General features: G+C 38.0%; 4 protein-coding genes across 4 annotated transcripts; 2 read left to right on the top strand and 2 right to left on the bottom strand.

Annotated features, from left to right (window-relative positions):
* Positions 1-589: 589 nt before the first annotated feature.
* LOC110863770 (vestitone reductase) lies at positions 590-5,847 on the top strand. Its single transcript, XM_022113080.2, has 5 exons — positions 590-698; positions 1,677-1,843; positions 1,950-2,162; positions 5,162-5,523; positions 5,609-5,847. The coding sequence occupies exons 1-5, from the start codon at positions 590-592 to the stop codon at positions 5,742-5,744; spliced, it is 987 nt and encodes a 328-aa protein (XP_021968772.1). The 3' UTR covers positions 5,745-5,847.
* Positions 5,848-6,452: 605 nt separating this feature from the next.
* LOC110944427 (spermidine hydroxycinnamoyl transferase) lies at positions 6,453-7,688 on the top strand. The gene is made up of 2 exons (XM_022186092.1): positions 6,453-6,690; positions 6,772-7,688. The coding sequence occupies exons 1-2, from the start codon at positions 6,453-6,455 to the stop codon at positions 7,686-7,688; spliced, it is 1,155 nt and encodes a 384-aa protein (XP_022041784.1).
* Positions 7,689-8,312: 624 nt separating this feature from the next.
* Positions 8,313-11,908, bottom strand: LOC110864811 (39S ribosomal protein L46, mitochondrial). The gene is made up of 6 exons (XM_022113964.2): positions 11,641-11,908; positions 9,987-10,052; positions 9,793-9,867; positions 9,577-9,706; positions 9,383-9,508; positions 8,313-8,681 (listed from the first exon to the last, which is right to left on the bottom strand). Exons 1-6 carry the CDS (start codon positions 11,808-11,810, stop codon positions 8,541-8,543), a joined length of 708 nt encoding a protein of 235 aa, XP_021969656.1. The 5' UTR covers positions 11,811-11,908; the 3' UTR covers positions 8,313-8,540.
* A 12,007-nt stretch (positions 11,909-23,915) lies between these two features.
* LOC110944426 (protein FAR1-RELATED SEQUENCE 5-like) lies at positions 23,916-26,924 on the bottom strand. The gene is made up of 6 exons (XM_022186091.2): positions 26,807-26,924; positions 26,622-26,762; positions 25,722-26,511; positions 25,352-25,610; positions 24,667-25,239; positions 23,916-24,572 (listed from the first exon to the last, which is right to left on the bottom strand). Exons 1-6 carry the CDS (start codon positions 26,922-26,924, stop codon positions 23,916-23,918), a joined length of 2,538 nt encoding a protein of 845 aa, XP_022041783.2.
* Positions 26,925-27,625: the final 701 nt, after the last annotated feature.

The following is a 27,625-nucleotide window of genomic DNA, read 5'->3' as shown; positions in this document are numbered from 1 at the left end:
AACAGCATAGGTTATAACCACGACGAGAGTAGAGAATAAGACCCAAGTGTTCAATGTCACTTTCATCTCTTATACTTTAAAAAATCTATACCTTCAAGTAACTTTTCTTCTTTTTGGTCGTTATAGCAAATACCAAACCGTAACGAAGCCAACCGAGGTCAACCAAATTCTCAGTGCGTAACGTGGGGAAATCGCACTAGTGCACATGCACATGCACATTTATGAAATAGTTAATCTAACCCCATCATCACCTTATTATTATCAGTTTAAGGAAGTACTTTGCCCATGTTTAAAAGGAACAACAAAGGGTCTGATCAATGCACAACAATTAAAAGGCTGAGCTGTACATTTCATGAAACCGAATCAATACCAAAGTTTTGACTTTTAATTGAGGCTACTAGAAAAAAATACAAAGTAGTAAAAAAAATTCTTCATATTTATGCAGGCATGTTTATGATACCCTCATCTATTGACTTTAATTTCCATGCCTTATAGCTTAGCACAGCAATTTTTAATAAATGATCGAACTTGAGGCTATAAAAGAAAAGGTAAGGAAGAAAAAGGGTATAATTGTTTTCTTGAATCTGAAATGGAGCGCAAGGTTTGTGTGACTGGAGGTGCTGGTTACATTGGTTCAAACCTGGTTCGTGCACTTCTACAAAATGGTTACATTGTCCATGCAACTCTAAGAAACCTAGGTACGATTTCTTTCTTCGCATTTGTATACATGTAAGGTGAACCTTGAATCAGTGGTAAGGTTACTGCCATGTCACATGGAGGTCAAAGGTTCGAGTTGTATGTAGGGATGGCAATGGGCCGGGATGAGTATTGGTAATCCCAGTGTTATACCAGTCGTAAAATCATATCTTATACCCAGCTCAATACATGTCCGTATTTGTTGTGTAATTACCCGTCACGGTGGTATTATCAAGTATATTTCTTTTTCTTTCCGTTCTAACTTTTATATAATTTTATGTTGTTAACAAAACAATAATTAAAATATTATAAATTACATACATATATCGTTACCGTAAAATGTTTGAAATATCTTAAATACGTAAACTTGATGATGATACAAATCTCAAAAGGTGACTTAGGAATAAAAATCTCAAAACATAAGTTTAATTTCAACGTAATAAACTACTAGAATGAAAATTTAATAAACACTGGCTAAAGTTAATTACTGTTTTCGTCCCTGTGGTTTGTCAAAAATCACTATTTCAGTCCATTAGTTTAAAAATTGCGATTTTAGTCCCTGTGGTTTCACTTTCGTAACCATCTCAGTCTCTGTGGTTTCACTTTCGTAATCATTTTAATCCATTATTCTGTTAAGTACAGGGACTGAAATGGTTACGAGGTGGACTGAAATGGTTACGAAAGTGAAACCACAGGGACTGAAATCGCAATTTTTAAACTAATGGACTGAAATAGTGATTTTTGACAAACCACAGGGACGAAAACAGTAATTAATTACTCAAAATAAAATTAGAAGTTATAAACTACGGGTATATTTTCCAGGCATATATATGGTTTGGATAAACAGGTATATCCGCAAAATATTTTTTTTTTTTCAATCTCATACCCGTTCCAATACCTATATCACAAACGCGGAAGCCTGCTTTTTATATTTGTATATATGTAGGTAATGTTTTTGCAAGATATAATTTTCGTGAAAGGTGAGGAATCCAAGGTGGGACTTTTAAAGGGTTTCCCAGGTGCAGAAGAAAGGCTTCATTTGTTTGAAGCTGATATATACAAACCACAAGAGTTTGAAAAGGCAATACAAGGATGTGTCTTTGTTTTCCATGTTGCAACCCCTTTGTTTCACACCACAGGGTATAAGGTGCTACATTACATACGTCCTTGAATTCACAACTAAGTGACTAACAAACAAGATATTCAAAACTGAATGTTAAATTAATTTCAACTTTGGTTTATTATATTTACAGTATAACGACGTGGTTGAGGCAACAGTTGGTGCAGCAAAGACGATCACAAATGCTTGCATAAATTCGGGAACAGTGAAGCGGCTCATCTACACCTCTTCTGTTGTTGCAGCTTCGCCTTTGAAATATGATGGGAGTGGTTATAAAATCACCATTGATGAAAGTTGTTGGACACCACTTCATCTCAGTGTCCCGTTTGCGGGTGATTCCGTGCAGGTTTATTTTTTTTTTCTATAAAAAAGAATCAGTTATTCACTTGTATCTTCTTTAACTAGTCTTTAGCCCCCGCGTTGCAGGGAGGTGATGTAAAACCGTGCTACCAACCGAGTAGCAATCGAACGGCGATCAAAATGATATTAAAATACGAATTTCTAACATAAAGCGGCTTACGTGACGTGAGACGTAGATAAATTCGAATTTATACCGACACATATTAAAAAGTCAAGGACTAAAAAAACTTGAGGGATTAAATGTGACCACTAAACACCGTGCTAAGTAGCGACCGAATAACAATCATATCCGGGAAAAAAGCCTAACACTGTGTTCCAGAGTTTACTAACGGAAGGAAAGGAAAGGAAACAAAAAGAAAGTAAAAATATTTTGTGTTCCAGAGTTTCATTTAAGGAAGGAAAAGAAAGGAAAATAAAACATGTCGTGTTCCCGAGTTTCATTTAAGGAAGGAAAAGAAAGGAAATGACGGGAAAGCTAGGCTAAATTCTTTAATTTTTCTTTCCTTCCGATTTGGGAGGAAACGGTGGGAAAGTAATCTTTTATTTTCCTTTCTCGTCCTTTCCTTTCTCACTTTTGCTTTCTTTTCTTATCCCTCGTTAAGTTAACTCGGGAACATAGCGTAAAACAAAAACTAATAAAAAAACTAAACTCAATTAACTATGGGGAAAATGAAAAACATTAAAGCTCACCAAAAGAAAAAGAAAAAAATACATAAACAAAAAGGACAAACCCACAAAAGACAAAATATGCACTATTTCTCAATACCGATACATATTAAAAAGTAAAGGGGTAAAAAAACTCGAGAGATCAAATGTGACCACTAAAGAATGTGCTAAGTAGCAACCGAACGACGACCATATACGGGAAAAAGTCCAAAACAAAAACTAATAAAAATCTAAACTCATTTAACTATGGGAAAAATTATAAGAACCGAAGTTTTATAATAAAAATAAATAATATTAAAGTTCACCAAAAGAAAAAAATAGAAAATAAAAACATTAGCATAAAGGACAACCCACAAAAAAATAGACACTGTTTCTCAAATGTTATAAATTAATATATATAAATGATTAATATATATAGATAATAGATAATATCATATAATAATAGATAATAAATAATTGATATTATGTTGATGAAAAAGTATATCGTACATTACGGCTTAACGTACGACAACGTGCGTAATTTGTTCTATAACATGCGTGATTAATGTTATCAATATGTGTGATTATTGTGTTTCAACATGCGTGATTTTGAATTTTTTAGTTATAACGTGCGTAATTTTAAAATGAACGTGCGTAATTACATGTCGTACGTGATGTACGTTAAGCCGTAATGTACGTTAACCTTCCTCTTATGTTGATTTACCATTCATATATTTTATTATAATCACAGTGTTTTATATTATTTATAGTTTAAAATATCATTAATTTTTAAGAATTCATGTGTTGATTTATGTTGTCATAATGGACGAATCTTAAATAATTAAGAAGGAACTGATGCTATGTTTATTGGATAATTAAGTAAATAGTAATAATAATAATAATAATAATAATAATAATAATAATAATAATAATAATAATAAGGATAATGATAACAAAATTATTTTTAAATAAATTAAAAGTAAAAATTGTGAAGTTGAAGGAAAGATTGCCATATGACATTAATTGGAGTCTTTTATTAATATTTAGATTAGAAAGCTTTTTTAATTTAGAAAAAAGAATTTCAAATATATATATACATATAAATAAATACACGCAACACACGTATAAAGAAAGAGGGAATCATGTGAGAACTTAAAAAAAATTGGCCGTGAGTAATGCTCTTTCCGATGGATTACTGATAGCAGTTTCTAACAGCTCTCTAAGGCCACCCGGGGCGGTGGCATATTCGTACGTGAGGGAAGAATTCAATGCGTGGAAGTATGCAAAACACCACCGCCACCCCCATAAACATCATGCGTGGACATTGAATCGCGTTAAACTTTTGACGCGTTATGTTTTGTTATATTTTGAATGTTGTGATGGAAATTGTTGGTTGGGAGGAAATTGTTGGGTGTGGTGGTGAGTGATGGGCATTTCCACTAAAAAAGGTTGTGAGTGATGGAATAAAGCTCGATGACGTGACGAAACTTTATTGGAAGTTGTGAGTGATAAATGGGTGGTGAGTGATAACCACCCCTATCCCCTAATGGATTGACGCGTTTTCTCGTGTCAAAATTTATATTCGGCGTCGAAAGTTTTACTCTTTCAAAATGATTACCGATGAACATCTCTCTGGCTAACACTAGCTATTATTAGTAGATTGCTATCATTAGTTATAAGCTGAGATTGCGATATATGGATACCATTAGTTAACTAATTTGTGCATATGTTTTCTATTTTCATTATAATTGTTCACCTACTCATACATTAGCTAATTATGTGTAGGAAATTATCTACACTTAGATTTAGACATGAATTTGGTTTACAGATTTTTTTCTAAATTTGAAAAAGGTAACTAAATATTTCGTATGTTATACAGGTTGAATAAATTAGGAAACAATAAATATTTGGTTTTGAAAATTTAAGAACTAAAAAAATATTATTTTGGGATAAGCTATGATTGAATATGTTTTGTTTTATAACTATTGTCTTTTTTATTTAACTTTTAAAATTAAAAAAAAAAAGAATTAATACGAAAGGGTGAAATAAAAGAAGCGGGAAAAAAGTTTTGAGTTTACATAATTGTAACACATGGTATAACCATTTATTTATGTATTAGGTATAGATATGTGTGTATTTTTATGACAGACAAACACAATCTCTACTCTACAACTCTACTAGTCAAATCATCATACCTGCAATTTCGCATGATTTGAACTCACAATCATTTGGTTGAATAGCACAGTACACTTTACCACCGGGCCCGTGTGTGTATATATATACACACACATATTAACTTCTCCCTTTACTTTAAATTTAAATTTATGTGCTTTGCTATAGAACTACACACCAGCAAAAACAAAATCAGAGCAAGAACTGTTGAAAATCTTGGAACAAAAGCCAAATGGGTTAGAGGTGGTGACATTAGGTCTTGGGCTGGTTGGTGGCGGAGTCCCTTCAACAACTACACTGGTGATTGTATCACCAATAACCAATAATGTGATAAGGTACCAAGAACAAAGGTACTTAGAAGCATTGCTAGGAAAGGTCCCCATCATACACATTGAAGACGCTTGTCGAGCTCATATCTTTTGCGCAGAAACGCCATCATTAAAAGGGAGGTTCTTATGTGCTAGTTCGTTTGTTTCATGTGCCGAAATCGCCAAATACTATCAAAAAGCCTATCCACAACTGAACCATGAGTAAGAGTTTGATTTAACAACTACTTATAGAGAACTTAGTGGTTTGTTAAAATGTTAAAATATCATCACGGTTTTCTTGTTATAGATACTTGGAAGAACATGGGAAAGAAGTCAAATGGGGATCCAGAAAACTTGAAGATAAAGGTTTTTCTTACAAATATAGTATGGAGATGATCTTAGATGATTGTCTTGAATGTGCCAAGAGATCAGGCATTGTCTAGCAATAATTACTTTTAAACTGTATGGTGTTTGTTCAATAAAGATTCATGCATTTGAAATTCGTTTGTTGAATATATCTTCCACAAGAAGATACCTTTTCCGACGTGTGGGTGTCACTGTCTAGCCATGTAATGTAATTGCCGCATCATGCTGTTAATAGAACATCAAGGAGTACTACTTATACCTCGTAAGTATTCTTCCGGATCCATGGGTCCGGCCAGTTGGTTCAAACCGTTAAGAATAGTTTATGGGTCTTTTTAAATCGGGTTATAGGGAAGTTGGGAAGTTACCCCTTCAGCAACCAATACAACTCTACTTCAATTTTAACGAGCTTTGGGTTTGGAGTTGAGAGAGCAAAGGTTCATACGGGTTGTTAGAAGCCCGAATGATACACCAAATGCGACTTACTTTAATTAACATGGTTAGCCGATAACATTCCTAACTTTCGGTTTGTACACTAGCACTCCCAACTTTCAACGTTGGGAGTGTTGATGTACAAATCGAAAGTTGGGAGTGTTATCGACCAATTGATGAAAGTTGGGGTTATTTAAATCCGATATCCCAAAATATAAATACCATATTTGGAATTTTACTCATTTAAGGTACTAGGTTGGTCCAATATAAAGCAGCTTCATGTGAGTCCATGAACCACATTCACTCGCTTATTCTGCTTCCAATAATCAATCCTTGAGGCACAAAAAGATGCAAAAATGGTGAATGTTGGGCAATGCTTCGTGATAACCCCTGCAAGACCAACACCAACTGCACCTATGTGTCTCTCCGAGCTTGACCAAGAAAAAACTGTAGCTCCGGCACTCACGGTCTACTTTTATCGCCCTTCCTCGGATTCGATCTCTTTTGCAGCAGCCTCTCAAGTACACCGAGACTCTCTGAGTCAAGTGTTGGTGCACTTCTACCCTCTCGCGGGACGCTTGCACTTCATCGCAGGTACCCGTGGTCGTGTTGCTCTCTAATGTAATTCCAACGGCGCGGTGTTCTACGAAGCTACTTCGAGTGCGAAAATTGAAGATTTCAGAGACTTTGCACTCCCAAATGAGCTGCGGTCTCTTGTGCCCGTGGTCAGTTATGATGCATCGGATTTGCATGAGCTGCCACTTCTTATGGTGCAACTTACTGAGTTGAGCTGCGGTGGGATCAGCCTCGGCATTGGAGTATCTAACATAATGGTGGATGGTACATGTGCTTCCCATTTTATGGACGAATGGGCTCGAATGGCTCGTGGTGATCCAATAGGAAACCAACCGTTTCTTGATCGTAGCGTGTTGCTAACTGCAGATCCAACACTACCTCCACGGTTCAAACACGAAAGATTCGTACCAAACCCACTACTAATCGGTCAGTCAGATGATCACGAGGAGCATAATAAGGAAACAAAGATTGTCATGCTACATCTAAGCAAAGAGCAAGTCCAGAAACTGAAAGATATCGCGAACAAAACACGACCAGCATACATTCCACGTCCATTTAGCCAATTCGAAGCTGTGGCGGGACACATGTGGAGATGTGCAACTATGGCACGGGGACACCACCCTATGCAACCAACAAAGTTATTTATTCCAGTGAGTATCCGAGGCCGGATGCCACTACCAAAGTGGTATTTTGGCAATGCGATTATGAAACAAGCCGCGTGTAGCCACTCTGGTGAGTTGGTGAAGCAGCCCTTACCTTACGCGTGTGGTAAGATGAGAGAAGCTGTGGAAATAGTAACCGAGGACTACGTGAAGTCAGCCCTGGATGATACAAAACGGCAGCCGGATCTAACCCCTTTCCGAACATCTCATACCATCGGGTCTACAACAGGTTGTTTTGATGGGAACCCAAACATGGAGATTATAAGTTGGCTGGGCATACCCTTTGAAGGACTAGATTTTGGGTGGGGAAAGTGTGTTTATGTGGGTCCTGCAACCATTAACGTTGATGGCTAGGGCATTGTTTCTTCCGGTGAGAGCGGAGATGGGTCGGTGTCGGTTGCATTGCGGTTTCAAACTGCCCATGAAGACAGCTACCAGAACTACTTTTATCAGATTGATTAGATCCTTGTTCTTTGTTCACATAATAAAACCGTTTGAATGAATCCTAGTTCAAATGGTTATGCAGTTAAGGCTCTGGAAGATGTAACTAGTTTATTTATCCATATGTATTTGTGCGTGAATCAAGTAGGGTGAATTGTTGTTTGTTGTGAATGTTCGTTCCTACAAGTAATGGTGAGCCTATGTAACGACAGATGGTATCTTCGATCTGGTCTGCACAATGAGAGTTTTAGCTTTCACCACAAGGAGATGTAGGTTTCCCTTGGTGATGCATATCTGGATCAAAAATAAAAGGCTGCGTACTGAATGCAGTACATGTTCTCACGGTTTTATGTATGTGCTAATTTAAGTGCTCGAATTTGTTCTCACGGTTTGTAAGATAGATATGGTTTGTACTATCATCAACTTTACCTGGTTGTATAAGTGACCATTCTCGGTTGCTTTCTGACAACAGAGTTTTTAGCAGAATCGCTACTCCTCCCCCTTGTAGCCTGTTATAAAATCTACAAAAACGTAACACAGTCAAGAAATCTTTGGGGATTTCATATCATAAGATTCAAATGAATGTATAGCTTTAAAATAACAGCCTAAAACGGGTACAATCATTACACTTTTATCAAAAACGGAGATATAAGTTTTGGCGTTTTTAAAACCCACAAACAAGATCGAACAAATGCATTTGAACATCAACTAAGTTATTGGGCTGCGCTAGACTGTTTACTAATCTTGGACTGAAAATGAATTGGTTCAGCTGATGATCATTTTCGTCAAGTATTCGCTGTGCTCAGGGAAGTACTCCAACAACTCATCCTTGGTTACCCACACGAAATCTTTGCATTTGATATTCAGCTTATTTGTTGCAATCACTTGAGATTTAAAGAAAAACCTCTGCACGCATAAACAAATCAAAATTACAAAATCTTGTCAGCGGGTGCATGTACACCAAACCAGAAAAAACAAACTGATAAATGAAAGTAAGGGTGCAAACGAGCCAACCGGCTCGAGATTGGCTCAAGGATAAGCTCAAAACGAGCTGAGCCTTATTGAGCCTAAGCGGAACTTGAGCCCAAAATAAAGCTAGTTTATTTACGAGCCTGAGCTCGACCCTGGCATGTGAAGCTTATCGAGCCTTAGTGTGATATTAGTTTTTATTAATATTTAGACATCTACCCTTATTTGAAGTTGTCTAGTAAACAAGCCTAGCCGAGCTTACTTAAACTTGTTTATGAGCCGAGCCCAAACCTAAAAATAAGCTTGTTTAGTGAACGAGCCCGAGCTTCACTTATCGAGCTCGCGAGCCTAAACGAGTCGAGCCCAAGCCAAGCTCGAGCTTGAGAAACACCAACGAGCCGAGCTCGAGCTTCAAAGTTCGAACCGAGCCGAGCTCCAGCTCGAGCTCTCATAAGTTAATCGAGCTCGGGCTCGGCTCGGCTCGTTTGCACCCCTAAATGAAAGTAATCAACTTGTTATAATTTGTATAATTCACATGTATTTTCCAATACTATTAGTAAATTTGGTGGTTGATGTAGATTTGCATATGATTCAACTCTATACACAAAAACGGAATGGATGGATGATGGATGGCATACCTTGAAAGATTCATTATCCTTGTTCTTGTCAGTAGGTGGCATCGCAATATGGCCCATTGGAGCATTTCCAACAAAGTACGTATGAGATAAATCTCCAATGACAGATTCTAGTGCAGATTCTGCACACTGAACGAACAGTTTATTACAAGAAAGAGTACACAACAATAACGAAAATACGCAAGTTCCAAAACTACCTTGCGCAACGTCTCTTCAGACTTGTAAACTTTTTCAGGGAAGTGCCATACGGATTGGCCTTTGGGAGTACCATATGAATCACCATAAAGAAGAAGATAAAGCCTTCTGTCAAGGGCTCGTTTCAATGACCTTCAAGAAACGAGTGCAAGTATTATTACATACTGTTCACATATCAATAAGATAGGAAATATCAAAAGTTGGTCGAAATTTGGTACTTTTTATCATTGGTTTTGTCAGCTTCAGTGATCCTTGGAGCCGGCTCAAAATCAATTTGGTATTCGCCCTTACCCCTGAGATAATCACAAACGTAAGGGCCATTAAAAATGAGATCGTTCGGATATGCCTTCATAAAAGGAATTAGAAAAATTTATAGCATGTAAGAAACGTCAACCACTGCAAATAATATTACCTAGCATCAGATTTTTTAAGGAATTCTTCAGGATATGCCCGACGAAACTGTTGCCTCCAACGAAAGCTACACGTTATCATGATGATATACACATTAGTCAAGAAAAACACAATCAAATAGTGAATCACAGTATTATACCATTATCATCTAACATAATCAAAAGTGGTAGCCAGAACCACTAACAAGCAGTAACACAACGATGACAATGTCCTGAAATGATAAGTATCGAAATTTACAGATAACCTGTACTAAACTTCAGGGCCATAACTATTTGAGAAAGTTTTTGTATAAAATTCTATAAATTAAGTTGCATATATGCATGAAGCATTTGCTTGAAAGTGCCTTTCATATAAACAATAAGCCAACCAGCAGCTTCAAGAAAAAAAAAGTTTAAAAAAAAATGAATGTTCCAAGCTATGTAATTAACATCCCGACATATCACCGATATATCAGTGATATATCGGTTATCGGTCCCCTGCCGAGATATCTATGCAAAATATCGTACCCATAATATCGACAATATTGATCGATAGTTGACCGGTATATCACGATTTTCCCAATATCAGTACCTTTCTTCTTAGTTCTACCATTCGTCTTTCTTCTTATTGCTGCTATTAGTGTTTTAAGTCTTAATTGTTAGTTGTTAGTGTTATGTTAATGTTCTAAGTCTTAGTCAGTTCCTACTTGCTAAAACTATTAGTGTTTTGCAATTGCAAAAGGTTAATTTGTTAATGGTAGGAGAAGATACCGAATTGTTAGTGTTAAATTGCTATATATATAAGTTTTGCATGATACTAATATTACCGATATCCCACCACGATAACCGATATCTCAAATATCGGTCCTTGACAGATATCCGATAATTTACCGCATTAACTGCTTAGGTTCCAAGCATACCGACTAGATTTCATCAAGAAAACAAGCCGCAACTAGTGACAATACAGCATACTGCATTTCTAATACGATCACGTAACCCACGTAAACAAACCCATGAAGCCCAACAACCATTACACGTTCTCATGCACCATCATTTAGTTTGCACGTCACTTTGTGTTTCCATTTATTATTTCTATTGTTTGCATATTTTCAGTAGTTAGTGGATAGCTTATTTAGTGGTTAGTTTATTTCCATACTTGCATTGTATGCCTATATAAGGCTTTGTGTTTTTAGTAACAATAATGAGAAAAATTGTGGTAAAAAATAGTCTCTTCTTGTCTTGTGTTCTTGGAGCTTGACCCCCTCTAAGGGTTATCTATCTTGGGAGTTTGTAGGTTTTCTCCGTAAACCTATCAAATTCGTTCAAATCCCGGTCACCCGCTGCATTAGACCGTATCATGTGATGACAGGCATTTTAAAGCCAACATGTGTTATCGGTATTCTGTCCGAATCCAAAAGTGTGTACATTTCTTTTTCTCTTTGTTAACAGACTTCAAATTCAAATGTGCATCGATTAATCAATTTCTTTTTAGTTTCTATTAATCATAATCCAAATGTTTTCACTATCCATTAATCCAAACGATTCTACGGCTTATAAGTTATAACTTAACATTTAACTGATCCCAAAAAGTCAAATAAAAACCCTAATTTCTCACTCACTTAACACATTTTTCCTGATAATAATATACACATAAATAAAAGGATAGAGATAACTAACGAGAACTCTTGAAACGCGTAGACGACTGGATCAATTTTGGGAATAATAACCGGAAGCCGCTCGAACAGCACGGAAGCTACGATCTTTTCATTATCAGCACCTTTTGTTGATGTGCAAAACCCTCGATTTGATGTGAGGAATCGCGATAGGCTTCTACACGATCTCTGCATAGCTTTTTGTCTAAATTTCTAGCACAAAATGGTGAATGGTCGATTGATTATGCGGACAGTGAGTGTGTGTACGAATCGGAGATTTTGGTAGAGACGATGAAGATCGAGGGTTTTAGAATTTGGGCAAAAGGCTCGGCCCATTAGTGGATACAAATTTGGGCCTGGGTCACAGGCCCACTTGGCAATTTTTATTAGTCGTATTACGTAGTGGTATTAAAAAAAATCGGATCCGAAACCCAATCTGAAATATCGGATGATCTGAATTTTTGGATTTGGATTTGGATATTGATTTTTAAAAATTTCGGATAATTGGATTATCCGATATTCGAAAAGTAAAAAAAAAATATGAAATATATATTATATGAATACTGTGTTTAGTTTGAAATATAGTAAAAAAATGTAAATACTCAGACTCGGATGTGGATTTATGAATGTTTTTTTTAGGTAATGTCGGAGTTCAATGGGGGTCACGGTTGGCGGTGGTGCACATGCTACTGGCTAGTGTCTGGTGGTGGCCACCGTTAAGCGTGATAAAATCCAATAACCCGTTATTGGTTGCTAGTGTTATGTACGTACGTATCCAACACTTGTACAAAAATAATCTTGGAACCGGCATTGCTAGCATGCACTTTTTTTTCCTTGCAAGAGTATGATTATGTTTTTACTCATTCATGTTATAAACTGTGAAATGAAAATCTTTATTATTACTTTTGTGGGATGGGACCTTTGTTGTGAGATTTTCGCCAGAAACCCTCAACAGAAACAATGTGTTCAAAAATGCCCTTGAATTATTTTGAGGTTTAGATTGATTCCCTTATATTATGATTTGACCACTAAAAACTTGAAATCATTGTTTTTTTGTGGCACAAAATTATCCTATTGTTATTTGTGCTACAGTTAGAGGTTATCATCCTATTGTTATTAGTGCTACAGTTAAGAGGTGTTATTCATACAGAATCTTCACTTATTCTTTGCACTTTAGAGAATACTTTTTAGAAAATTATAAAGTCCATTAGCATCAAGATTGTTTTTATTATTATTTAAAAAGGTTTTCATCACTCTTGTCCATATTCTTCAGTCCTTACAAGGATTTTTTTTTTTTTTCATTTATTCGCCTAGTACACTAAAAAGGCTATAATTAGGTATTCACCCGTTTGAGTTTCGTTTCCGGTTTCCTCAATTTTAATTATTTTTTGTCACAGCCGAATTCAAAGTTGATAAAATCAAACTGAATACCGAATTTTTACAAGATGCATGTTCAACCGTTTGGATTTCGGGTTCCTTGGTTCGTTTTCTCCGGTTTTGTAATAAGCTATATGTTTAATGGGTTGTACAAGTAAGAAAAAAAAAACAATATACAAGTTAAGGGGCTATTTGTTTACCTTTTAATGACCTCTTACTGGTTCAGCACTTAATGGTTCAAACTGTTTGTTTCGTGAGCAGATGTCTAAATGATTCAGACATTTGCCTCTGAATGATTAAGTATTATACAGTGTCTGAATGGTTAAGACTAGGGCTGTTCACGAGCCAAACCGAACCGATCAAAACTTTGCTCGTGCTCGGTTCGTTTACAAACCGATCCAAACCGAACCGAGCGTTTTTTAACCGAGTGAAAGTCGAGCGAGCGTCTTTCGATCCGAGCATTTTTCGAACGAACGTCGAGCGAGTATCGAGCGTCGCAGAACAAACAAGGAAAGTGACGATGGGAGTGCTAGTTATTAGAATAAAGTGCAGTTTTCGTCCCTGATGTTTCGTCCAATAGAACACAAGTAAAAAATTTAACAAATAACAAGGAATACAAAAAAACTCAACTAGTTCTATCGAGATTAGCTAAGCGGGAAGATAATTGTTGACCGATTGAAACATACCCTTGTTTCATCGGAAGTTTGAAATCGAATGAACCGATTGAAGCATAACCTTGCGAGTTGCCGTCTTGGCGAGTGATGATGGAGAAATCGAATAACGATGGCCAATTGGGGGTTTTGATTAGGGTCTTATACTTCCGAATCGAATGGCGGGTTGAGACTTGAATATTGATCGACGCTTCACATTTTAGTATTTGAAATTTTGACTTAATTACTCAAATGGACATTTAAGTATTGGACAATGAACTATTGGTATTAGATTTCAATTCTAATTACTTAAACGAGATCTATTTGGATCTTGGACCAAACATTATTGATGTTGGTCTCTAGTCATTTCATTAAAAATGGTACATACACAAATATATATATATATATAGGTAGAGGATCCTGTACAAAGTCTTACTTTTGTGAGAAGGATGAGAAATAATGTGGTGATGACAAGTGTCCTATATCTAAATTAATTCAAAAGGGTGAATTAGTAATTTTATATTTCTTTCAATTAATTGATTAAAAGATAACTGCCCAAAATAACCGCCACCCTTTATTATAGGAATTCGAATTTAGGAATTAATCTACGAATTTGTGTAGTGTTATATAATTCTGTAGTGCAACAACCATTCAGAACTGTATAGTGTTATATATTTTTTATATAGTGTTATATAGTGTTACTTGGTGTTATATGGTGTTATAATATGGTTTTTGGTGTTATATAATTCTGTAGTGTTATATAATTTTGTAGTGCAACCATCAAAAAACACTATATAACACCATAAATTATTAATTCTATAGTGCAACTACCATTCAGAACTGTATAGTGTTATATATTTTTTATATAGTGTCACATGGTGTTATATAGTGTTCTTTGGTTATATAGTGTTAGATGATGGATGCATAGTGTTATATAGTGTTATATTTTTCTGGTAGCATGTCTACGATGGATGTATAGTGTTATATATTGTTATATGATAGATGTATAGTGTTATATGATGGATGTATAGTGTTATACGTTTCTTGCAGCAGTTACATATTTTTGTATTTTTAGAATTGAGGATCAATATAATTTAGCAATTAAATTTGAATAGCTAGTTTTTAGGAGATTAATGAGGGTTTTGGTTGTGTAGGATACGGTTACCATATTTGAAACATTGGAAAAGACACTATTTCCCTTCAATTTTACATAAGGTCCTTCTAATTAAAACACAATTTACATTTTTATACCCTATTGATCTCAACCATTAGATCAAATATCCAATTGTTTAAAACACTTATTACACTTCCCACATTTTAGACACTTTTTACTATATCCCTACTACTATATATATATATATATATATATATATATATATATATATATATATATATATATAGGGCTTGGTTATATAAGAAACCCCTTCTTTTTAAGAAAACTATGGAAACCCATTCTGAACCATTGATTAGCTTACATCTAAGTTGATAAAAGGCCATGATTATTTTGGTGTTAATAAAAATAAAAGGAAATACAAAAGACTGCCAACTTGTACCATCCAAGGGCATTTTCGGTAGGTAACATAAGCATTGGGAAGACAGAAACCACTGCCATGCAGTAGCAGTCTAATCAAAGAAGTGTAACAAAATTCAAAAATCTCTCTTCTTTTCCATTTTACTCATTTCTCAACTCCTGTTCATATTTCTCTCTCGTCCTTAACCCTAACACAATTCAAAAGGTTTTCTTCTTTACCATTCATAAGAATCATTGAAAAGCTACTCCCCCCAAACCCTAACACAGAAGCCGATAGTGTCCAGCTTGAAGAATGAGGAAGTCGTTCATAATCTTGTCGTCGTCGTTGAAGCTGAAACGCTTACGGAAGATTCAGACTTCAAACAAAAGGTTAGTTTGTTGTTATCCGTCATGTCCAAGTTGGTTTTCTTCAACGGATTATAGGAAAAAGGCACCTGAGTTAGTTTTTTTTTTAAATATGTAGGACTTCGAAACACAAGTTAGGGCAAAAAAGTTCTGGTAGCCCTAGCGTTGTGATTTTATCCGAGGAACCCAAGCCCGGTCCTTCTAAACAACGATCTTACTTTGGTCCGACCTAACGGGAGTTAGGTTAGAATTTTTATGTTTCTGAACTCTTAACATAGTTCAAGGTGATCTGTATGTTGATAGTGTGTTGGATATGAAATTGGGCATAACTGAATTGTGTCGGATGCCTTGCAGTTTATGATGATGCCGATAGTGTGTCAGCAAGCCATGGGAATAGACAGAAAACAGGTAACGATTAAGCAGTAATATTGTTTATAATTTGTATAAAGTATTGTTGCGGTTAATCGTCTAACTTACGAATGTATCGGTGCTAAATGAAGGTTGTGTGGAAAGCAGACGGGGACATAACAAAAAGAACATGGGTAAGTTCCTTTTTGTTGCAATAGAGGCTAGTTGCGTATCCAGATAAATCTCATTAACATGTGTAAACTATAGGGAAGAAAAGCATTGTCGGGGATATTTCCGGGTGTGGAAATAAAAGAAAACGTGGTTAGTTACATACTGTTGGCTTCTGTTAACATGTGTTAGTTGTGCTTGATCCTGAAAACGCACTAACATGTGATAATCAACAGGTGAAAGAAACAGCGCCGATGATAATTATGGCAATGTAATGCGAAAAAACCGTGGTTAGTTATTTTTTAAGCCCTTCAAAAATGTGGATGTTATGAATGCAAAATTCTTACATGTTATCATCGGATGTTGCAAATTAGACTAATTGTTTGTAATGTTGTTGTTTCGTATAAAATGTTATTTTAGTAAGTAGGGCAGACGTGACGGCTTCATCGAAGGGCGGAGCGTTAAAGACCAAAAAGAACAAGGGTTCTGATGAAAATGGGAAAGGTAGAGCAGGGAAACCGAAGGTAGTTGGTAAGAAACCGGAAAAGGTTCAGAAAGCCCGCAAGCGAGCAAAAAAGGATGAATTTCCAGGCATAAGGACAAGATCTGCACCATTGCAGTTTTATAAGTGTGTACGGGCATTGACAGAACAACAACGTGACGCAGTCAGGGAAATGGGCTTTGGACGCATGCTAACTTTCAGCGTTGGTGGTTTGCCGACTAAGTTAGCTTATTTTGTTGTGGACAATTTTAATCCAGATAAAATGTTGATATGTACGCCTGCCGGTGATATCAAGGTGAACAGGAAAGTGATACATAAGTTGTTAGGGATTCCGACTGGTGGACAAAAGTTTAGTTCGATTGGTAAGCTGCCGATGCTGAGTGATGCCATTACGGATTGGAGGGCGAGATACCCGGGGGCAATGGTGCCGCCGACAAAGATGGTGAAAATGATTGATGAGTCCGATGGCGAAGACAGTTTCGATTTCAGGATGGATTTTGTAATGTGTTTTGTGGCAGTGCTGGTGGATTGTCATAAACAAAGTTGTTTACGGGAAGAAATATTGGAGTATCTGGATGAAGAGATGGACTTTGCAACAATAGACTGGTGTGACTTTGTTGTAGAAAAGCTGAGAACTTGCAAGGATACATGAAATCGGCTTGACCCACAGAGTTTCTTTGTTGGTCCTCTAGCGATTCTGATGGTAAACAACTTTAAATAACTTAGATAATTAACATGTGTTAGAATAGTTGATTATTCCCTTGCTGAACGTGTCGTTGTTTCTTGTAGTTGTTGTACGTTGATAGCATTGAGTGCACGGGGATGGAGGTAGACAGTGCGGTGTGTCCTTTAGCCTTTTGGAACTTGAAAAGATTGAGAGAGAGAGAAAGGCTTGAAATCCTTGCGGGTGGGTTTGGAACAGGACGGTTTAAAGGATTAACACGTCCCAGAAACTATAACGTGGAACACTGGGCAACTAAAGAGGTAAAGTTAGATGCTCTAACATGTGTTTTTTGCAATTAGTATATGTTCATAGTGTGCAAAAAAATGTTAAAAAACTATTCTCAACAGGAGAGGTTGACGATAGTACGACAGTATACGTGACAAAGAAGAACAAAGTCAAAATTGAGGGTATGTTAGATTCGTTATTGGTGGAGAGCCATGAAGACGAAGAAGTACAAGAGTTGAAGGCAACGTTTGATAGTTTGTTTGAGAAGAAAGATAGTGAAAGGGAGGATCACGATGATGCGGTAGATTTAGCGTCACACAAGATCAATTCGGTCTTGGAAGATTTGAGAAATGATGAAAAGAATCACATCAACGAAGGAGAGAACGCTGGTTAGTAACTGTTATTGTTTGTGTTATTTAGTTAAATTTTTTGAAATCCATTGATCGTTGTGGGAACGTTTTCGTAGGGGATGGCATCGATGATGATTTTTCGGATGGGTCACCAATAGCGAGCTTGTACAGGAAGTCGCTTATCCGGCAAAATAAAAAAATCAGTAAAAGTAGGCTGAAAGCAGTAGGATCTTCAGCGATAAACTTCGATGACCAAGAAGGTGTGCTGACGATGTTTATGAAATGAACACGGAACCACGTGTTAAATGTTATACATTTTGTGTTGGTTATCATTGTTAATTGTGTCACTGTAACACATTTTGCCGGTGCTTCAACCTGTAATGATTGACAAATTTTTTTTTGGATGTGCAGCTGATGTTCCGGGGCAATCATTCGTAAATGATGGTGTTGAAGACTATGCTGAAAAGATGGAAGATGGTGGAAAGTCGGGTGAGGTGCGGAGATCAGCAAGACTTGAGAACTTAAAGCATGTTAGGGAGACAGAAGAAGGGTTTGTGACGCCAAAAAGGAGAAAGACAACTATGCAGATTGGTGGACAAGGCACGGAAGGTGGCAAAGAAAAAGGTAGATTGTTACATGTTATACCCATTTTAAGAGTACGTTTAAACCGAAAAAGAGTTTATGTACCTTTACTTTACTGTATGTTATGGAATGATATGTCTACTGTAACACACGTCAAGGTGTTAATTATCGTATAGTATAACCTTCCCTTGTGGTTGCAGCAGATGGGGCGGGGGAATCATGCGTATTTGCTGATAGAAACGAGTGTACCGGAGCGCTGGAAGGAGTTATGTCGGCGCGGGTAAGGAGATCTCCCCGTCTGAATAAGTTGAAGGATGCTCCCGAAACAAAAGCAAGCTTTGTGACCCCGAATTGCCAGAAGTCGAAAATAAAGATTGATCGTGGAAAAACGGATGGTGGCAACGAATCAGGTAATATGTAACATGTGTTAGCAGTATCAACATACATATAGATTTTGAATTAAACGCGTAGTTTGTTGCTTGTTAACCTGTAGTACCCTCTAATATGGGTACGTTACTGAAACCCATTTAATATTCATGTGATGTTATAGGGTTAAGCAAGACTAAGAAGCAGCTGGAAGAGAGAGAACTGAGGTTTAGTGAACTTGGGCAAAAAACAAATGAAGTCGGGGAAGTTGATAAGAGTGTTCATGATGCTGGTAATTCAAGTGGCGGTGACTGTAGTGTTGGTGGGGCCGAAGAAAATAAAGGAGCAGGAGGGGTGGATAAAAATGATGCTGAAGAAGTGCATAAGCCGCTGGGTTTAATGCGTGCAATACTGCGTATTAAAGCAGCAGAAGTGCAGGGTGCACGTGGTAGTTCCCGTACCCCCTTTAATAATGCCTGACTCTAAAAGTGTGCTTTGTTACTTTATTTTCTTTAACATAGGTCATCTTGTCTGCACAGATTACCGTGGTCTGGACATGCAGTTTGTTACACGTGCTGAACATAGAGTGAATACAGACAATAAAGTGGCTGCGAATGACAATGATGAACAGAACACCAATCTTGAAGCAAATGACGTCAAAAAGGATGAGATTTACGAAGAAAGGTTTGTTTGTGATCAAGAGGTGGCCAAAATGGTAGAGATGGAGGCCAAGGATAGGAAACATGATGAATGGAATGAGAAGGAAGGTAAGCTTCGGAAACCGTTTTATTTGTTTAGCCAGGCTTAGCTATGTGTTAACTCGAAAAATGTTTATGCAAGTACAGATCCTAAGATTGAGAATGAAGTTAGGGCTGCATCTGATGGAAAAAAAGAAGAGAGTGGTGGCGTCGTTTTTTCAGCTGTGGAAGGTGCTGTTGATGATAAGGACGAACAGGGGGTTCTGGATGGCGAAGTCAAGGGGGCTGTTGATGAGACTGACCGTGTTTTTAACGGTAAGTGTTTAAGGTTTTTCTGGTAGTAAGTTGTGCATGGGATGTAACAGCATTGTGTTATGCAGCTGCAGAAGGTAAGATTGAGCATGATGGGATGCGTGCTACTATTCTAAATATGCAAGGGTGCAGTAGCGCGGGGGTAGATTTAGTTTCGGGCGACGGTATTGAGAGGGCCCATGTTGTCGATGGAAAAGGGAAAGCGGCTGAAGAGGTCACTCCTGCGGAGAATGACGGTAAGGACTTTCATGCTCTAACATGTGTTAAATGGTTTCCCCCATGTATCATTTAGTGAGTTAACACGTGTTAGGTATACATACGGTGTGCGAAGGCGAGACCGTTTTTTATGAACGAAATTTAGATGGCCCGAATTGGAGCCTTGGGATGACACAAATTGGGAGTCAAGTCGACGTGTCACAGGAAATTGGTACGATATAGCATTAAGCAAACTTAGTATGGATGGGTTAGTTCGAGTCATATATAATATACTTATTTGCATTAAACGTGCAGGTTGCACAAGTGGGAAGATGGATGACATCCCTCGGACAGAAACCGAACGTTCCGGTGAGCTGAAGCACATTCATTTATCGAATCAAATGTGTTGTAATTGTTTATGCGTTACATCAGCTATTTATTTTATATGTGTTAGGCGATATGGAGGCTACCACAGACTTGAGCATGGTTATAATGGTAGACCCAGTTAGCTCCTATGACCCGGCCATTGCAATCCACAAAGGTCAAACTGGGCTGGGATCTTGTGGGGGTGATATGTATGAGGTGGAGGACAATATTCCGCTTGCAAACCGTGTGCGCATGTTGGCTGAGTTGGGGGCACAAAAAAGGAAACTCCCCTTCAGAGAGAAGGTGGCAGCGGAGCCAAACAGATCACCTTACTATATAAGGACTGTTGACATGGGCCAGCCAATTACTAAGAAGGAGACGAATCTGTGGGAGTACATATACGCTGATGAAAGCCCAATGCACCTTTTAAGTGGGTTTTGTCGTAGGAAGCGGGCAATGGAGGCAAACGTGTAAGTAGAACTGCAACGTGGTTTCTTGTTTTATAGGAATAGGGTAAACCATCAACAAAGTTCCACACTATATAATTGGTTTTTTTTTTTACCGCAGGAGGGAACAGGGTTCGTCGTCGGTGGCTGATGTAGATAGTCCGATACACATGTCTGTGTAAGTAGGGGCGTCACCGTACGAAATTTTAGTAAAACAGTAAATTACATATGTTAACGTATGCAATTTAATTTATGATTTGTACACCTGACACCAGGGAGTTGCTGTTTAGAAGCCCTACCCATGTACAAGCGTCTCGGTCTATGTTCAAGAGTTTAAATGTTGGCAATGAGGTCTCGGATGGTATTATTGACTGTTGGGCGGAGGTGCTAAACTTCCAAGAGAAAAGAAAATCACGGGAGGCTTACAGTAGGCAATTCTTTGGTACTAAAGTTGTGGTAAGTGTCATGTATATATAGATTACAGTGTGTCATAGTTTTGACCTTATTAATTTCTCTGTTATGCTTAAAGTTTCCATGGATGCTCACATTTGAGGAAGGCGGAGTAGAGGCGCGGATGCACAAGTTTCGGCTTGGGATAAAAGGTGCGGTTAACAGAGTTGATTACGTTCCTGATTTCCGAAATCAAGACATTGTTTTCTTCCCTATATTGGAGCACAAACACTTTTACTTGCTAGTGTTTGAGTTACGCGACCCCGGGATTTATGTCGTTGATAATGACAAAGCCCGACAAGGTCAGTTGATAGAAGATAGTGTCTACTACCTACACAAGGACACAGCGTATAAGATCGTAAGTTACAAAGCTAGCATGTATAAAAAATAAGTGTGATAACACTGGCAAGACTGCTTTTTTTTTTTAGAATTACCGACCATGTCTTGTGTATGCGTATGCAGAAAGATATGTTTGTGCAATATCTGCGGGAGGTTGGGAATCCACGAGCCGATGACATAGAGTACTGCAACATCCAGCGTATGCCGGTTCCTTGGGCGACCACCGCAAACACAACTGATTGTGGGGTCTTCTTGATGCGGCACATGGAGTGCTATATGGGGAAAAACCAAAGTTTTAACTGTGGGTTCAGCACGAGTGGGGCGAGGAAGATGGCGGAGGTGAGAAAGTTGAGAAAGAGGTATGCGGCGCACATATTATCTTCGGAGGTGAATGTGCTGCTGCCCAAAATCAAGGAAGATTGCCGAATAGAGTAACACGTGTTAGGGTGGCTAACACATGTTACTGTAGAACAATTGTGCATTAATTTCGCCAGCTATGTTTTTTGGAAACATGTAATGAACTTTGATGGATTTGGGGATTTTGCTTTAAACGTAATGCGGGGTAGGTGTTTTGTTGGGTATGGCGTCGTCACGATGTCTTTTTGGGGATACACTATATGTATTCAATATGATGTTTAGTTAGTTGGTAATTCTAAACTCTAAAGATTATTGATGTGTTGTTAAATGGCGTAGAATAGTATTAATCTAGTTTATTGACGTAGTTTATAATGTTATATTAGAAATTGTTTTGTACATTATAGAAAAACAAAAAAATGCTGCTTCCAAGGGGAACAGGCTTTCTAAACAGGTAGTACAAATATGGGAAATTGGGGAAAGTTGTTGGCAGAATAGTACAAGCATATGGGTTGGGGTCTATAAAAGCAACTTTATTGGGAAAAGGAACAATTGCTTTTTATCACCTTTTGGTCACATCAAAAGTCAAGTCACAAAAGACTATATGAAATGTAGACAGGGAACTCCTCTATAAGTATTGGAGGGAAGAACCAAATTAATATTCTGTAATACTTCACCACTTCAGTTAACCATAAACTGGAAGATGTCCCAAAAGTCTTTTAATGTGATGGACCCGTGTGAAGGTAAGGTTACGGCTAGCCAACCAAGCATGGAGAAGCTCAAACAAAAGGGGAAGGAAGCATGTGAGGGCCGGTGCGGGGAGGTTAACGAAAGAAAAGGGTCTAACCAGAATGGAGAGGACGGGAAAACTGGAGTAGCTTCAGGTGAAGATGCTTCAGAAAGCGGAACCAAAAACGTAACTGATGTAGCTGGTGTGTCGCAAGATCCATCAGGCCGAAGGGAGCACGTTGTTCCAGATGATGAAAAGTTGAAGGGGCTACCAGATGAGTTGGTTAGGTTGCTGACGGATCCAGACCATGAAATGTGTGGCTGCCCGTTGTGTCCATACTCACCCGAAACAATCCAGTCCTGGTGTTACCATGACCCATGGGAGGGTGAGCGCAGCCCGTCTCCTGTGTACTTTCATGATGAGGAATTTCCCACACCATGATTAAAAGCTTGTTACAAATGGAGGATACCCATGGGTAGTTAGTATGCTGAAAATGGTTGAAAATGTGTTAACCTGATGACCTTATGTTGTAACAAAACGACATACGAATGTCGTCTTGTTTGTGTTTTATTATGTTTTTTTTTTCTTTTCATGTAACCTAGTAGTAGAATGTTTGTTTAAGTTGCTTGAAGTCTACTTCTATAACCTGACGTGGTTTAATATATATGTTGTTTTTATGTGGTTAACACATATTGTTTTGAAACTTTCAAGATTACAGACCCAAAGCATTACGTGAACTAACATGTGTTAACCATGTGTTTTTATTCCAGATTGGGTGGTTAGCAAAGATTGTTTTGATGCTTTCAAGTTCACAGACCCAAGCTGCTTTTTTTATTCCAGGTTGTGTGGTTAACAAAGATTGTTTTGATCCTTTCAAGTTAAAAAGAGCAAATCATTATGGGAAATTAACATGTGTTAAGCATCTATTTTTTTTTTGCCATCGTAAAAAAAATAAAACACAGAAAAACAGATATCAAAATGCAGATAATCTTAAGATAAACCGCTTAATAGACCACAGCGGTCCACGAATGATCTTCGGGCCTAAGATCACAAAAGTGGCCAAAGGCCATAGAGTTTCTTACAATCCTATTTATGGTTATTGGGACGAAAATAGTTCCACCTTCTTACACACGTAACAGAGAATAGCAGGATGATGTCAAAAGACTGTTACATGTGTGTAAGAAGGCCAAAATGAAGAGTCTCCCATGACATAGTACTACATAAAAGATTTTAATCAGATGATCAGTCGCCAGTGGCGGTCTGCCTTTGTTGTTCAGCAGCTGCCTTTGCTGCTTTCATTGCAGCCACCTTAAGGCAGTTGCGTGAGTCGTGGTCGTCGACATACAGACCACAACGCTTGCATAAGCGAAGCTGCTTTGGACGTTTTGGTGGTTTTGCTTTGGCCTTCTCACCGGGCCCAGAAATGCGAGTATGAGTACCACATCCTTTATTGCGTGCAACTTCTGGATTAGCAACTTCGACTGGAATGTTGATTGGCTGCCCAACTATTTCTTCCATTTGAGACTCATTTGATTCATTTCCAGTTGTTGACAACGGTTGCCTGGAAAGAACATTGATCTTGAAATCCCTGAGTTGGTCAACCAATTTTGCCAACGCATCCTCATCGGTTCTAGCAACATCAACGCATTCAGTAACGAGGTCGAGGATTTCATTCCGCATAACGGATGGTGCGTGTGGGTTGACTCCGTATCGACTGGAAATTGAAAAAACATGTTTGGGGAGGGCATCTCGGCGCCACCTGTCGTTTATGTATTGTGGTGGAATCCTTTCAACATTTTTCAAGCGATAGACACAAAAGACATGGCGACACAGATATCCGATACGTGTGAAATTCCTGCATGAGCAATTGGCCGATTGATCCACATTGTTATACGTAACCTGATTTGAACATAGACAAAAAAAAAAGAAAAGCCCTTTAGATGCAAAATATGTTAGAGGATGGGGAATAATGAAATTGCCTAACATGTGTTACCTGATAGACGTTTGTGATGTTGTTCCTTTTATCCAAATGAGTGACGTCTATCAGAAGACTGGAATCGCTGGTCTCGCTTTGGTTTGTGATGTAGCATAAAAACTTCCCTTTAATTATTTCTTTTTGAACTTGGGCGAAAACAGCGTTTGTGTAAATGGCGAACGCGTGTTGTTCTATCGCTAAATCAGTATTGCCAGTGAACATTGTGGAAGAGGTTTTGAACTCCGAAACACGTTGACGATATCGTTGGCTGTCTACCCTATTTTCAAAGCACATCATAAATTGTACAAGGGTGTTTGCGCTTGTTGAGTTAACCTTGAAGGCAGCGTTAGAGCTTTCGCAGCGGGAGGTGGTCTTCATCAAGCAACACATGGGCAGTTCTCTAAAGTAGGCTGGTACCCAGAGATGTTTGATGTTGTACATGTCGTTCAACCAGCTGTGGTCTTGAAGCCCAAATGTTTGTAGGAGGTCATTCCAGCGGGACTCAAACGTTTCAGGTTTGATATAAACATTCCAAACCAAACGATGAATGCAGGACCGAAGATCAGTGTTATCGAGCACATCGGCAGAGATCTGAAAAATTTAATAGTTATAACACGAGTTAGATTAAAACAGTTTGAGAAGACATATAAAAATAGTGTTATGTTGAATAACACATGTTAAAGGTTAACAAACTTATGTATACCTTGGAGGGTAGTTTTTTCATTATATGCCACATGCATAGACGGTGTCGTGATTCGGTAAAGACCCTAGGAACAGCTTGTAGCATGGATGGGTCTTGATCACTCAGCAAGAGAGTTGGTTGAGTACCGTGTGCCTTCAAGAAAGCCTTAAGCAACCACACGTAAGATTCAATTGACTTGGTTGATATCAAACCCGCTCTAAATGTAACACATTGGAAATGATGATCCACACCCGTGAATGGCACAAAAACCATCTTGTACCTGTGAACAAAAAAATTGATTTGATGTTAACAATATGAACAACCTTTTTGGGGTTAATATTGGATACTTGGGGATCAGGCCTAACATATGTTAGAGAGGGGGGGGACTAACCTGTTTGTGCTGTAAGTTGCGTCAAACGCTAGGACATCGCCAAAAGCTTTGTAGTTAAGCTTTGAAATCTCATCAGCCCAGAATACAGAGGACAACTTTCCGTTTGATATAGTGTAATCAAAAAAGAAGTTGGGTAGGTTGTCATAACGCTCACGCAAGCGTTCAAGGAAAACTTGTGCGTCGCGTTCACCAATAAAAATTCGCAGCTGGTGGCTAAAGTTTTTAAAATCGACCGGTGTCCCATTGACATTGTGATGCCCTCCTTTTAAAGCTACAAGACATCTATAAGACCTCATTGGTCCGATGCGGTTTAGACTCATGTTATGAATGAATTGTTTCGTGGAGAATGACAGTTTCCGTGATATCTTGCTAAGATCACGGTTGTAACTCTCAACAAGTTCATGATTATGAATATCATTGAAACTCAGAACTGTGTATGAATCGTTCGAGATCGAGACTAGTATGCTTGCCTTACAGTCACACCATGTGAAGGTGGTCCTCCGGTGCTTAACAGAAGATTCATCTAGGGTGTCAAAAGTCCTCTTTGGTTGGGGTTTTCCATATTTTGAGCATCGGAGATACTTGTGTGTGGGAATTCCATTCCAGACTTTAGTTTGCCCTTTTTTTACAGAAAAACTTGCTTCAAGCGCATAAAGTTCATACATGGAAAGAACATCCTGAAAGGTTGGATAAGTTTTGCCACACACTGGTATGAACTTATCAGCGACATTAGGAATCCAGTAACGGGTTCCCTGAGGGGTATCAAAAACAAAGTATGGATTCGAAGGACCTGTACCATAAAACGAAAAAAGTTATGAATCTGCAATAAATGGCATGACAAAAAAGGTTATAAATCTGTGATATGAGAATAAAGTGGGCTCCCATTGTCCATTGTACAACCGTCTAACTGGCCGCGTGATGATTCAGCAAACATAGAAGGACCATGAGATGATCCAGAAACAGCAAGAGTCATGGCCTCCATCTGGGAATCTTGGGATGCTACATGTGAACATTGTGGAATATGTTTGAACAATGACATATCTGGTGAAGAAATAAAACAAGAAAAGTGTATAGAAAAAACAAACCTTCTTCAATATCCATAACCTGGTCATCATTAAACGCGTTGTTCATGAAATTGTTGGATACCACAACATCCGGGGATCTAACAGGGGCTTCAGATGACCGAGAACAATCAACATGCATATAAGTGTATGCAGAAGCTTCGAATGGAACAGGTGAACATGGCCATGCAGAATAGGTTGGATTATTAGATTAAAAAGTTGTAAAAGACAAAAAAAAAAACAGATCTTCTAGAACAGTTAATTGACATATATGGACAAACCTGGAGCATTAAATTCCTCATCGTTTTGGAAGTCGCTGCAAAAGAACCGGTTTGGGAAACTACGGACCGGCGACATTAATTCAGAGGTTGGTGGATTTGTCTCCATTGATATTAATGGAGATGCTTGCTACTTTGGTGTAAATATGAAGTTTGGTGTTTCTCTGATGAGTGATGAAGAAGAGATAAAAGGAAAATATGAAAAAGAAATATGGGGGAGAGTGAATGTACGATTTGATGGGTTTGATGGGCAATTAATGAAAAGGTCACCTCATAATTCTTGGGGGTTAAAGAAATTTACTAATATAACCTTGATGTAAAAGTTAAAATAAAGAGATCAGTGCAACGTGGCAACATGCTAGCCACATATATAGTTTGCTAAGTTTCCTAAAAAAATGGGGTTTTTTACCAAGCATTATCCTATATATATATATATATATTAAAAAATAAATCGAGCCAACCGAGCCGAACCGAACTGAGCGGACCTTTGCTCGTGCTCGGTTCGTTTACAAACTGAACTGATCCGAACCGAGCATTTTTCCAATCGAGCTGAAACGAACGAGCA

This window comes from Helianthus annuus, chromosome 6 (assembly GCF_002127325.2).
Source record: "Helianthus annuus cultivar XRQ/B chromosome 6, HanXRQr2.0-SUNRISE, whole genome shotgun sequence".
NCBI classification, from domain to species: Eukaryota; Viridiplantae; Streptophyta; class Magnoliopsida; order Asterales; family Asteraceae; genus Helianthus; species Helianthus annuus.
Note: the sequence above shows the minus strand (reverse complement) of the source record. Positions and strands in the feature narration are given on the sequence as shown.

Excerpts from the sequence above, each read along its gene's own strand:
- LOC110944427 (XM_022186092.1), top strand. The coding sequence starts at position 6,453 with ATGGTGAATGTTGGGCAATGCTTCGTGATAACCCCTGCAAGACCAACA. Across the intron at positions 6,691-6,771 it reads ACGCTTGCACTTCATCGCAG|ATTTCAGAGACTTTGCACTC; the intron begins GTACCCGTGGTC and ends CGAAAATTGAAG.
- LOC110863770 (XM_022113080.2), top strand. The coding sequence starts at position 590 with ATGGAGCGCAAGGTTTGTGTGACTGGAGGTGCTGGTTACATTGGTTCA. Across the intron at positions 1,844-1,949 it reads TTCACACCACAGGGTATAAG|TATAACGACGTGGTTGAGGC; the intron begins GTGCTACATTAC and ends TTATATTTACAG. Across the intron at positions 5,524-5,608 it reads TATCCACAACTGAACCATGA|ATACTTGGAAGAACATGGGA; the intron begins GTAAGAGTTTGA and ends TTCTTGTTATAG.
- LOC110944426 (XM_022186091.2), bottom strand. The coding sequence starts at position 26,924 with ATGCATGTTGATTGTTCTCGGTCATCTGAAGCCCCTGTTAGATCCCCG. Across the intron at positions 26,763-26,806 it reads GGTTATGGATATTGAAGAAG|ATATGTCATTGTTCAAACAT; the intron begins GTTTGTTTTTTC and ends TTTCTTCACCAG. Across the intron at positions 24,573-24,666 it reads ACATCACAAACGTCTATCAG|GTTACGTATAACAATGTGGA; the intron begins GTAACACATGTT and ends TGTTCAAATCAG.
- LOC110864811 (XM_022113964.2), bottom strand. The coding sequence starts at position 11,810 with ATGCAGAGATCGTGTAGAAGCCTATCGCGATTCCTCACATCAAATCGA. Across the intron at positions 9,707-9,792 it reads GACAAAACCAATGATAAAAA|GTCATTGAAACGAGCCCTTG; the intron begins GTACCAAATTTC and ends CGTTTCTTGAAG. Across the intron at positions 8,682-9,382 it reads AGGATAATGAATCTTTCAAG|AGGTTTTTCTTTAAATCTCA; the intron begins GTATGCCATCCA and ends TTATGCGTGCAG.